Genomic DNA, 13692 nt, shown 5'->3' with positions numbered 1-13692 from the left:
CTTCAACATAGTTCCACAGATGTGAAACCATTGTTCATGCTGGGAAAAAACTTTACAAAACTTATTTTGGGCGCTCTTCTCCACACTGCCCTTGCACTCCAAATCCACCTTGATAACGTAATTGCTTTGCAATAGGAAATTCCTCCCCGAGATTGCAGCAAGTAGCATATCGAAGCTCCATTGTTAAATTAAGTAACATTTAAGTGAAAATGTTTGTAACAATGCCAAGATAAACTTTTGTGGCTCCACTTTATTGGGAGTGTGGGTGGTGACCAAGGCACTAAAGTGACCCATTCCATGTTTCCACAGTAAACTCCAGGCATCCCTCCTGCAACAGCAGAGTTTCCTGGAGAAATGTCAGAGCTGGCTGGAGTTTCTTGAGCACACAGAGCACACCCTGGGAAAGGACATCTTTGGCAGCGAGCAGACTCTGCATGCTCAGCAAAGATGCCATGAGGTCATTCGTACAGTATGAGTTTTGTGGGGGGGTTTTCAGCACCGAACAATGTTTTTACAATCCTTAACATTCATCAAGTGTTGCGGAGTGACATTGTCCCTGCCTTAGTTGTCAAATCAGCTGAATAACTCTCCTTTAAGACTTGAGTACCCATAAAGTACGCCTCTTCGTTGTGAACGGCTAATTCATGTCCTCCGGCTCTTCTCATAACACTAATTTCTCCCACCATGAGCATTGCTGGCATCTCTCCTCACGCAGAACACACAGAACAGTACATGAGAAGTACTTCTAAGCCAGAGCAATGCCAGAAATGAAGCAAAGAGAGCGGATCAAATTAAAAGCATCTTTCAAAATATAGACTGTAAATTTAATTGAGAGGATTTCCACAGAGAACTAATGCTATGCACGTAGTGGTGTAGAAATGTCACATGTGCAAGTGCTGGCTGTATGGAAATGAGTTTGATATTGTATAGTCCTTCCAAGGACCAATATATACCACAAATATATTGCAATAACAAGAAAAACAGCAGTAGTAGCAAGAAAAGCACAAAATGTTTGGAACATCTCACGAGTGATGGCAAATATTCATGTAGCTGGCACAAACCCCGTATCATCACATCAAGGACTATCTATGTATTACGTACACATGGATGTGATCTCCCCAGAGTACCAGCATTAACCACAACCCATAAAGGGCCATAGTTTATCTTTGCAAGTTCACAGGAAAACTAATGCATGGCAATGCTGTTTCTGCGTCTTAATGTCTTCATAACAAGTACCGTAAAATGGGGTGAATAGGGACGGACAGCAAGGTGAATAGGGACACAAACTGAAAAAAAAGTTCGGAAACTTTTTTCGCTGAAAATTGATAACCATACTGATTTGTTGATATTTGGGTTGAAAGTGTTCTCGTGCTTTTTTAAAAAGCAACTTATAGTCCCTATTAACCCCATATATGGGTTAAATAGGAATAAATAGGATTTTTATGGCTGTCCCTATTCACCCCGTTTTACGTCACACCCGTTTTACGGACAGTCACTAATACAAAAAAAGAATAATCAAGAAATAGGGACAGTTTGGAGAAACTTTTTATCCCATTTTTTTTTTCATTGGCACCGTGGTTTATATTATGGGTGCATATTATGTGCATCCATCTGAGCTGTCAATTTAGCAATTAGTTAGAAACTCAGGATTGTTTCTTGATTATTATTTTTTTGTATTAATGACTGTCCCTATTCACCCGTAAAACGGGGTGAATAGGGACAGCCATAAAAATCCTATTTATTCCTATTTAACCCATATATGGGGTTAATAGGGACTATAAGTTGATTTTTTTTAAAACAAAGAGAACACTTTCAACCCAAATATCAACAAATCAGTATGGTTATCAATTTTCAGCGAAAAAAGTTTCCGAACTTTTTTTCAGTTTGTGTCCCTATTCACCTTGCTGTCCCTATTCACCCCCATTTTACGGTACCGTACCATGAACCAGCCTCGCTGATCTGCCAGATCTAACATGACTAACATGGCCTGTTTGTACTTGTTTTGTGGTGTGAGTAGCTGTTTCAAGCCGAAATGTTCAGTCGACAGCAGATCCTTCACTCAATTATAAGCAGTGGACAGAGCCTTATGGACCAAGGCGAGATTGAAGACAGGTACGCAGTTCTAGTGCATCACATTGTGTTTGACATGACAGAATAGCTCATATGTAGTGTAGCCACATATGGTGATCCTTAATTGCATGTAAAATTGAAATTTAAAGATCCTAAAGCTGTCACTCCCTAAAATTTTTCCAATTTCCAAAAAAACAAAAAATTACATCAAATTTTATCCATTTTGGACCACAATTAGAGGTTGCTCAATGAGGTTGAAATTTTGGATGGCATTGGCTTGGCATCAGTGGCCTGGTATGGTTCATCACTTTTGCCAGGGTGCTTGAATGATATGTGACAGCACATGACATGAAGAGAACCATCAAATAAAGTTAAGAATAATACCTCATTTGAATAACCCTCCATAGTATTACTGTTGACATCTGTGATACTATGGATTGATGTACGAATTCGCCCCCAGGGATGAGTTTGATGCTCAGCTGGCCCTGCTAAGCGACCAGTGGCTTGGTGTTGTGCGAAGGGCACAGCAGCGCAAAGGCCTCATTGATGGAACCATCAAACAGTGGCAGCACTACCGGGAGGTCGGTAGCAGGTTAAGGTGCTGGCTTGAAGAGAATACCATTCGGACTGATTCCTCACAATTGCAACCAATCTTCTCCCTCGAAAAGGCTCATTTGCTCTTGGAGGACGTAAAGGTGAGACTCAAATAATGATAGTATACAAGGAGGAATTCAAGACTCATACTAGAATCGCAATTGGGTGTCTGTCAGTCTGACAGCGAAACATTCGATCATTACTTATCCAATCTCAACCAAAGGACAAAGGGTCACACGACGGAGGTTGTAACGACTTAATTTGCTTCCCTTCCCAAGGGCTTTCCGTCTTGGGTGAAATCCATGGTAAGGTGTAAAGATAACTAGTCGTGGCGTTTTTTGATGGCCGCTTTTCAAAACAAAAGTAATAACAACACCAATGATAATAGCATAGTATTTATGTTATTACAAAACAACATTAATACTAATCATATCCCCCTCTTCCCAAAGGGGATTTTCTCCTTGGAGAAATGCTGTGTGTAGATCCTAGAACTACTGTAATCTGTATACCCCAGTGAGGATAATATTATAACCCTTTTTGCTGTGTTAACGTGTATAAATAGCTTAATGTGGCATTGCATGGGCCACCCCTACTAGATAGAAGTAAAAAAATATATACACCACAAACGCGTATGATTACCTTTTGAAACAGTTACTACTGCTGTTTAACACCAATCTGAAACTGGAGAAAACTGATACTCTTGAGGCATTATATGTTTATAACCTCCACCCCTCCTCCCCCCCCCCCCCCCCCCACCTTCCCCCACAGACTAATGGACCTGAGCCTAGATCTACTGTAATCTGTATACCCCAGTGAGAATAATATTATAACCCTTCTTGCTGCTCCTGTAGGGAGCAGTGTACTACTTTAAAAAATGTCCCACTTTGACTTTTTAAAGTAAATTAAGAAAAAAAAATAATAGAAGAAAGGATAGCTTGGGACGAGATGGGAGCAAAGGGCAAGAATATCAGTAGATGGAAGGAGGTAGGAGTAAGAGAAAAATAAAGGAAATTTATGGAGCAGGCATTTTATTTCATGTAATCCACAGCTGAAAGAGAAGTCCTACCTACGACATCATGGCACATACTCACTTGCACTGGAAGCAGGAAAGCCATTGCTGCTTGTTGCAGACCCCCCAACAGAGGAAAAGCTTCAAGAGGAGCTGATGGAAATACAACATAAATGGAAGGCCACGGGCATGCAGCTCGAAGAAAGGCACAGTCATTTGGCTGGCTTACTGAAGGTGAATGGCACTGCAATCATTACCTTTCCGTTGCCTCTAAAAACTTCCATAGACTTAGCTTTTCCAATGGTGTAAAATGTAAATTGCTCGTCATTGAATACTTTCGATCTCTTTTTACAATTATTGTTTGTAGGGGTCTTCCTTACACATCTCTGATGGGGTCCATTTTCCCACTAAAGCAATTATTGAGTAAGATACTTTGTAATACACAATGTTTCATAATAATATTCCCAGTTGTGTAATGAATTTTTCGTTTTAGAAATGGGTGTCTTGTGAAAAAGGCATAAACAATTTAACAGAGAAGATTCGCAGCATGAAAGAAAAGCTTTCACTCCCTCTTCCTGAGATTCACAAAGAACTGAAAATAGAAGAATGTAGATCAAAGGTGAGACTGTGTTACAAGGACAGATAATGAGAGTATTATCTTTCTTCTAATTAACAAACACACTAAAGCGTTGCTTATCATGAGAGGCTTTGTGGGAAATCTAGTCTTCCTGATCTCACATGCCATCATTTAACAGCAAAGGATATCGTAGATGAGTAAACCTCATGTTGAAATGCTCAAGCTTTGTTCATCCAGGTGTTGTTGTGATTATTTTTTCAGAACGTTGATATTGCTCTGGAAAGCTACACAGTAGATGTTGCACAACTCTTAGAGGAAAAGCAGGAATTGAGTAAGTATTTTGGAATAGAGGAGACAACATTCCTTGAGGAACGCATCAACTCTTTGCTCAGACAGTTGGTGCAGCTCCGCAATCGGGTCAGTATATTTAAGGTGTACTTATATAGTATCAATCACTTTGAACAATACCATATTTTGGTGAAGATTCAAATCCAGATCAGAGAATTGTTTAAGTGATTCTTCACCATTGAGTGATAGGGCTAAACGGATATATAGCAGGATATCTCAAAAAGTTGTGGATGGATTTGGTGTAAACTTGTTGGACATGTGGGATGTGTGGGACAAGAATGAATCTATTAGAATTTTCATTGTTTCAGCTCATCAAGGGCTTTTCAGGTGTAGTTTTTTTTGTAATGTGTAATGCTCGTAGCATTTTTCAGAATAGGTTTCTCACAAGTATTTCAGAATAGGTTACTCGCAAGTATTTCAGAATAGGTTACTCGCAAGTATTTCAGAATAGGTTACTCGCAAGTATTTCAGAATAGGTTTCTCACATATATTTCAGAATAGGTTTCTCATGAGTATTTCAGAAAAGGTTTCTCACAAGTTTTTCAGAATAGGTTTGCAATGAGAGATCAGAATATATAATTTAATTATTTATGTTCTTTAAAATCCATCAGTTTCCTCACACCTGCTTCGTTATGACCCTTATTGATAAATAACTCAACTCAACTATACAATGTTGGGCTCGTGGAGGAGCTTATTGCTAGGATAATAATTATTTTGGCAATTATTGATAAATAATGTCCTATGACTGAATTCTGTTTTGACAGGCATCTCTTCGGAACAATGAAGCATCCCACAGGTTGAACAGGTGGAGTCTCTTCAATATGAAACACCAAGAGTTTTATCAGTGGTTGTCAAAAATGGAGAACAAAATCAGCAGCAACGGAAACCTGAGTATTGAGGAGATTCTTGAAAATTTGCATAAGGTATGTGTACCTTACTTGTAACAGCTCTTCAAGGTGCTTACACTTTGTTTCACACCTGTGAAAAACCTTTGGTGGTGAAATACTATCTTTTTATGCTCATGGCTTCCTGCTTGGTTTATATTATCAGCATATCCAGGAAGAAGTAAATGCGGCTGCAGAACAAAAATCTCAACTAGAACAGTTGGGTCGCATATTGATAAGAACCAGCGATGATACAAGAGCTTCCGAGATTCAATATAGGCTGGGAAAGGTGGAACAGCGCTGGGAACGCTTACAAGACGTGTTGAAGGCCAGGTGAGGCATTTTTCAGTGAACAAGCTTTTCCAGATGGACTTTTTTCTTCTGCAGGTTGCAACTCAGCAGGATTATAAGTTGCAATATGATTTATCAATCAAATTTCTGAACCTTTCCTCAAACTTGACAACATACTATAATTTTGGAGAAGTGTAGGTTTGGGGTTTGTTTGCATGTGTTTGACTTCTATGCACTCCTAAATCGCTGGAGGCAATGAGTTGAAAACTTCTAGTTGTACTCGTGGTGTGCACTGGCAGGTTTTAGGCAGCAAAAAAAAAAAAAAATTAGTAGGCCCGATGGTTCGGGGGAGGAGGCGGGGGAGGACACCAATTCCCTTTACGTAAATCTCTATATATAAAGGAGGAGTGTCTGTCTGTCTGTCTGTCCACTTATAACTCAAGAACTACACATCGGAGAAAAGTTTTAGACACAGATTCGGAATCAGCATAAAATTCCAGTGGTTATAGGCTACTTTTTATTTTAATATCAATGGTTTAAAAAACCGGGCCAGCTGCAATTCCATGGTGTAGTTTGTGGCGGCGCTATTGCTCCTTTCCGATCCCATGATGCATTGCGGTTCCGATTCGCAATAAGGTCTATGCGCTATCACCGACACTTTTCCACCTTTTCCATACCTTTTAATCAGATTTACCTTATCGTCCATCGTAACCACATTACGCTTGGAAACACTAGCATTATCCTTCTTCGGACCCATGGCTAACACAGACACAGTAAAGGAATACTGTACGTCGCCTCTGTTTTGAATGAGACTCAGCAGTTGCGCGTACGTACAGTATACTGTACGTACATATTTATATATTTTTAATGTGCTTTTTATTGTATTTTAAATTGTTTTTTTAGCTTCTTTTATTGTTAATTTATGTACTATTTTATTTATTTTAAATATATTTTTAAGGAAAAGAAATGTTTTCACGTCCGTAGGAGTGACGTACTCCCAACACACAGGTTGATTCTCAAGGTGGGAGCACGAATCATGCTTCTAAGGAATCTTGATCCACCAAAGCTGTGTAATGGAACACGATTGACAAATCATGGGTGGTGTGACAACTGTTCTGGCTGGAGACTTTCGTCAGACTCTCCCAGTCATCCAACGGGGCACAAGAGCAGATCAAGTCAAGGCCTGTATCAAGTCTTCTTATCTCCTCTGGCCACATGTGCAAAGACTTACCCTGAATACCAACATGAGAGTCCACCTTCTTGGTGACAACACTGCAGGGGAGTTCTCAAGCCAGCTTATGAAAGTTGGCAATGGCCTATACCCTCAAGATGCATCAGAACAAATAACTCTACCATTTGGACAGTTTGTTGAAACAAAGATGACTTGATCAAAAGGGTCTTTCCCAATATGGAGACCCAGTTCCAGGACTCATCATGGCTTGCCAAAAGAGCCATTTTGGCCCCCAAGAACAATGCTGTTCAAGAGATCAACAATTTGCTCCTCCACCAACTTCCCGGTCATGAAAGAAATTATGATTCTCTTGACAAAGTGACAGATGAAGATCAGGCAGTAAACTTCCCAACTGAGTTTCTCAACAGCCTTCAGCCTCAAGGACTCTCAACACACAGGTTGATTCTCAAGGTGGGAGCACCAATCATGCTTCTAAGGAATCTTGATCCACCAAAGCTGTGTAATGGAACACGATTGACAATCCAGCAAATGCAGCCGCATGTCCTAGAGGCAACCATCCTCTCAGGACAATACAGAGGAGAGAAAGTATTCATTCCAAGGATACCACTTATTCCACCTGACCTTCCATTCTCCTTCAAGAGGATTCAGTTCCCCATCAGGCTATGTTTTGCTATGTCCATCAACAGGGCGCAGGGGCAATCAATGAAGGTTGTAGGCCTGAACTTCACAGAACAAGTGTTTGCCCATGGCCAGCTGTACGTGGGCTGCTCGAGGGTTGGAAAACCAAGCAATCTTTATGTCTTGGCACCACGTAAGAAAACCAGAAATGTTGTATACCCAGAGGTTTTGAGAAATTGAAAATTGAAAAAACGTCATGTAGGAAATGTACTGTGATATTGCTCTAAAATATACATGTTCTTTTCATCATATATTTGTATTATTCTTATTCAACCCGGGCGAAGCTGGGTACCTCAGCTAGTACTATATATATGGCATAGTGGTGCTCCTGCCGGGAGTGGGTATTACAAATGGTACTAAAATATGCCAATTTTGGGGGGATTATCCGTCCGTTAGGTGGGGTTCCTCTCGAGTAAACCTAATTATTTTAAGAATTACCTTGCACACCTTCATTCTGGAGACTTTAAGAACATATTTTATATCGATAAAATATTTCAACGTTTATCTACGAAAAATCTTGACAACCAATTGGGAAAACTTGCATTGGTGTGATGTCATTAGTAGCCCAAACTCAGAATGAATGAAACAGTTTGCTGGGACCATCATGGTATTTTACACATTCTTGGAAAAAAAAGTTGCACAACAAGCATGTGAGAATCCAGCAAGTTTGCAAGTGGAAATGCATTTTAGCTTCTATATACATTGATAACTAGATGGTATTCATAGAATACTTACCCTGCGCAGTCAACTTGTTGAGAGCCAACTCTTCTGTTTTTGAACATTTTTTTTCTTTCATCCAATATGGCTGCCAGACCATGTGAGCGATGACATCATAAATTTATATTCTCTAATATAATTGTTGCACACATCACGCTCAATACATTTCAAACTGATCAGACAAAGCGTTGTCCCTGTCGAATTATGACGTCATAATTATGGCACCAATGATGTCATCGTTAACAGCACCTATTCCCCATATGGAGTTCTTTACAATGAGCCATGTTTCAATTTTTCCATGGAATGGTTTCAGAGATATAGAGGTGCGAACTTTTCCCAAGATGGCGCCTGTACCACGTGACCTATGGCGTCATAATAATCATTAAAATATTCTACAGGAAGAGGCCCTCCTATGTTGAAAATTTCATGTCAATCGGACTAACGGTTGCCGAGAAAATGAATTTTTAAAATGCAGACACGGTGTACGGCACACGGCACATATACATAATTGAATGCTTAACCCCACTTTTCGCTTCGCGAGCGCAGGGTAATAAGTACTGATATGTCTTATCATACTGGAGAAAAATATTCGCAATTATTCCATGTGTGCACAACTGAATGACAGGGATTTTGCATTTTGGTTTTGTTTGCATTGCTCTCACTGCTGTGGTTTTGATTTGCATGGCCTCTCAGCAGAAATGTTTGCACCCTGTGGCAGAATGACAACCTATCTAGGATTAATTCTAGGCCATCGAAATGTTCATGACCTGCAGTGAGTGCTCCCCACCTACTCCCAAACGCTCCTGTCAAGAGTTTAGGCCACCACCACCAATCACTAACTGAGTACTGTATAGTGAGACTTCCCCTATATATTTTGACCTGTGACCTTAAATAAACCATTGTGTAAATGTACCAACATTTTTATGCCTCCGCCCCCGAAGGTGGCCGGAGGCATTATGCTTCCGGGTTGTCCGTCCGTCCATACGGGCTAAACCTCGTTTTTCTCAGCAACCACATGTCCAATTGAGACTAAACTTTCAGGGGAGGAGTGACACCCATGCAGAATGTTTTTATGATAATTGTGATATCATAGGTCACGTGGTATTGCAGCCATCTTGGATTAAACGCACATAATTAAAAAATTATTTCTCGGACTCCGCTGAATGGAAAAATTAAAAACTTGGCACATTGTCAAGTACTTCCAATAGGGAACAAAAGCATGATAATGATGGCATCATAGGTGAAGTGGTATACCAGTCAAAAATGTTTTAATCGAATTGTTTATCCTAAAAATCTGAAATTGCATGCACATGATCTATGACCCATTTGTATTGAAATATTAAAAATATGACATCATAGGTTACATGGTTTGGCAGCCATATTGGATTTAACCTAAAACCTGAAAAAAGCATCTTCTCCCAAACCACCAAATTGATTGACTCAAAACTTTACGTTTGTCATTGACTAGGCATGGCGATTAAAAGATTATATTATCAAGAAAACATTATTGGTCACATGGTGTGGCAGCCATATTGGATTGAAGGAAAATATTACATAATTATATCTCCGAAACCGCTTACCCTATCGATGCAAATTTTTACAAATATCATCTTGCACCATTGATGCATATAGTTTGAAAATTATGATGTCGTAGGTCACGTAGTTTGGCAGCCATCTTGGATAGAAAAACTAACCTTATCTGATCAACACGAAACTTCACAAATGTGATCGCCTACCCATACATATGCAGAGTGTACATTTTTTTACTCTAGCTTAGTGTCATATGTCACATGGTGTGGCAGCCATATTAGCTTGAAAGCCAATATTGAAAAAAAACCTTCTCTGCAACTGCTTCACTGATCGATGTGAAACCTGTCATAGCTGGTGATAATGTGATAATGTGATACTTGAAAACAGCTGAAGGGATATAAATCAAACTTGTTTATTTTTCTGACAGAACGAGGGCATCTACCCATTGTGGGACTATGCAGAGGCATATTGGAGACACAGTTGCATTGCTCTAGATTATTCTATGCCGTTATTCTCTGCCATAGTGTCTCACTTAGGAGTGAAAAATCTCAGCTTTGTATGACCAAGTCTTTTCGAATCATCAAGTTGACAGCAAACCTAACTGGTCAAGAGAGTGACTTTCCTTTTCTCCTTTTCAGTAGTCTCATGAATAAGTTTCATTTAATCAAAGACCTCCTTGCTATTCAACTATAACATAATTTTAGTGTAAAATAGTTGACAAAAACTTAAAATATATATTTTGTTTTACTAAAAATTGTCCCATAAAGAGTCTGTAACATAAAGGAAGCTTTGATATTGCATCAGTAAGTGTGTGGTTCATTATTCTACTTGTTTACTTATTGAATGTCTTTTTTTAAGCCTAGTAGCTAATAATTGTGTTTTGAAAGTTGACTGTGTTTGTTGCATCTCCAGAATTTGTACACTACAAACTTGTGATCTTTAGCAAGCTTCAAGCAGAGAGCTATTAATTTAATTTTACTTTAAATCCCTTGTGCTTTTTCCCAAACCAATGCTAGGAAAGGTGGTTCAAGCCGCAAGCTGGCAGGAACCACCTGATGGTTTTAATCTATCTCAAACAGCTTTAATGTCTCATGTGTTTTGTTCTGATAACCATGCCGCTTATGCTTTAATTATTCAGAGCTGAGCTTTCCTGTAGGACGGAATCATTTCCCCAGTCAATGCTTAGCTAGTTTAGCCCTTACGATGATCCAATCAACTGTTTGCTGAATAATTTCTTCACGAGCTCAGGCAAGGTCTTCCATTGTGGTTTATATAGCTGGATTAAAAAACTAGTATTGCCTATAAGCTGTCCAGATGGTAAAATGTTGAGTTTACTCGATTAGACAAGGAACTTAACAGCATAACTTTGCCTACCCATTACTCATGGGGTCTCTGACCTTTTTCTTTTGAAATATGTGATGACAGTAACTCAAAGAACTTAGAAACCATTTATGTGCCAAAAGAAAGGTTGGGCTGATGTTCCAACTTGTCAAATGACTCAAGCATTAGTCTCTGTGGAATCCACTAGAACAGCTTTCATTGGACTGATGTGAAGGTATTTGTAAGTGTCTGGTTATGCTAGCTGTGTCCGGTGTGACTGGTCGTTTTTGAGCGAGTGGGATTCTGTTTGTGAAGCTGGATCATCACTGTGAACCTATAAGTCACCGGCAGGTGGCTTTGCGGGTTATGTGTTAGACTCGGCCAGGAGCCATAAACCTTTTGTTTTTGAAGAACTCGATATGAGCATGCTGATTGAGTCTTAGCTGGCACAGTCTGTTGTCATGATGTAATTGCTTTTCTTCGACCCCTTAAATGATTAATATAGTTGTAGTTATGGATACCATCCATACGCACTGTTCTTTGAAAAATGCTTTTGCTTTAGATTAACTTATTTTTCCTGTTGTCGTCGAGTTGAATTTAATTTGTTATTGATTGAGTTTGTACTTTGTGAATAATTTGTTTATGGATATGTGAAATTATACTTTGGTAGTGTGACTATTAAGAGCGTACGTGCACCGACTTAAAGAATAACGGTTTGCAAATGTGCACTAACTGAACATGATGTTGCAGAAATAGAAATCACTTTTGTTGAGTTTAAAATGTGCACCGACTCTGTTTGTATTGTCCTTACATTGTTCAGCTGATTCTTGATAAATAAATGAAAATTAATTTCTTTTTTTATATTTTACAATTTTACCTTGCTCAATCTTACCTGCAATTTAATTTTAAACAACAAATATATGTTCACTTTTATCTTCAGCTTCCTTAGTGATATTAAACAGATATAAAATAAAGCTATGCATTCCTATATTGTCATCAAATTTCTCCTTTGGCAAGTGTAATGAAAGCTCTTTGTAGATCACAAGGAATGTCCCTCCACTGAAAGAGCTGTTACTTCCATGTGTTATACGTTATTCCTTCTTTACGCTAATCAAATTTCAAGTGGTGTCCTCTTTCCACATCCAATGTGTCCTATGTCTCGTGAAAACGCTGGCACAAAGGTTTCACTCTCCTCCATTTCACCTCCACCTGTCTGTCATGACACGTGTAGTCGTCCCGAGATGTGCATTATCCTGTGGGATATTTGTGTGCACCTGCCCTTTATTAAATGCATGACTGATCTCGAGTCACACATGTGCCATAAACTGTGACCAACCTGTCGTTCCATTTTGGTCTCTTCGCTCTATAGGAACAACAATGTACCCCATTGTTATGGTTTTTATATCTGTGCAACCTTTTGGTAATTTATCACCTTGTTGGTGAATGATAGTTTTTCATTTCCATGGCAACAATAATGAAGAAAGGGTTAAATTATATTTCCTTAAATAATTGTATCGATGGTACTGGTTATACGGTACTGGTAATACAACTTCATTTTAAATTTTTATGTCAATACAATTGTGATCTGTGATCAATACAATCTTTATGTCAATACTGGTAAATTGTGCGATTGACATGATTTACAAAATGAAACGTGTGTTTATATCTCTTCTCATTTTGGATTAAACCCATTGGCTTCTACATGCAAGGAAAGGGAAACTCGAAACATCAGCTTTCATGTAAATTGAACATTTGATATTACTCTATGTAGTTGAGAAGGATATTGTCATGACTTTGTATATTTTATTTTCTTCCTTGTAAAGTTTGAAATTTCTTTTGGATCTATTTCAGGGTAAAGAAACTACAGGAGACCCTCCAAGCCTTGGACCAGTTGGATAAAAACCTGAACGGCTTGCGTTCCTGGCTTTGCCACATCGAGGCCGAACTTTCTCGACCAGTGGTGTTTATGGCTTGTGATGCAGAGGAGATTCGGCACAAGCTTGAGGAGCAGCAGGTAAAAAAAACCCGACAGACCGTTTTCAGAAATTTTATACATGGAAGCCACCTGTGATTTATTTATCACCAAGGCAAGGTTGTTGTTTTTTCACCTGTATTGTAGAATGAACTCGAGTTCATAAAACGTGGTATCCCATGCAGTGTTCAAGTATATGCTTAAATTTTACCTAATTATTTGAAAGATCGTTTTTTTAAAATCCGGAAGTTTATCGCTACTGAAGCAGCCTTATACCTCACCCTTATACACTGTAATAAGACGATGTTAAGTTGCAGTTTAGGAGATGAAGGCTTTATTGATCACCAGAGAATGCAGCGTCGGTCATCATTGTACATAGCCATACCAGTGGCATCTTCTTCACCCAGATACTATACCCTCATATGCCATGCCCACTCATGCTCTATATCGATATACAGCATGGTTCTTGGAAGTATTTTGATGGCATTTTGTGCTCTACAGTATTCAGGT

At 39.1% G+C, this 13692-nt stretch overlaps 1 protein-coding gene across 1 annotated transcript in view; it reads left to right on the top strand.

Moving 5' to 3' along the window:
- The window catches only part of LOC137435376 (nesprin-1), a 375431-nt gene that overhangs the window by 276109 nt on the left and 85630 nt on the right, over nt 1–13692 (top strand). Inside the window, exons 88-96 of the mRNA XM_078784359.1 lie at nt 310–457; nt 2018–2112; nt 2531–2765; nt 3713–3907; nt 4167–4292; nt 4512–4667; nt 5363–5521; nt 5649–5815; nt 13062–13224. Coding sequence (XP_078640485.1) covers nt 310–457; nt 2018–2112; nt 2531–2765; nt 3713–3907; nt 4167–4292; nt 4512–4667; nt 5363–5521; nt 5649–5815; nt 13062–13224 — 1444 coding nt within the window. The remainder of the gene's footprint in view (nt 1–309; nt 458–2017; nt 2113–2530; nt 2766–3712; nt 3908–4166; nt 4293–4511; nt 4668–5362; nt 5522–5648; nt 5816–13061; nt 13225–13692) is intronic.

The sequence above is a fragment of the Myxine glutinosa genome, chromosome 9, assembly GCF_964187855.1.
Source record: "Myxine glutinosa chromosome 9, kmMyxGlut1.1, whole genome shotgun sequence".
NCBI classification, from domain to species: Eukaryota; Metazoa; Chordata; class Myxini; order Myxiniformes; family Myxinidae; genus Myxine; species Myxine glutinosa.
The sequence above is the reverse complement of the archived record's forward strand: the minus strand, read 5'-3'. Positions and strand labels throughout refer to the sequence as shown.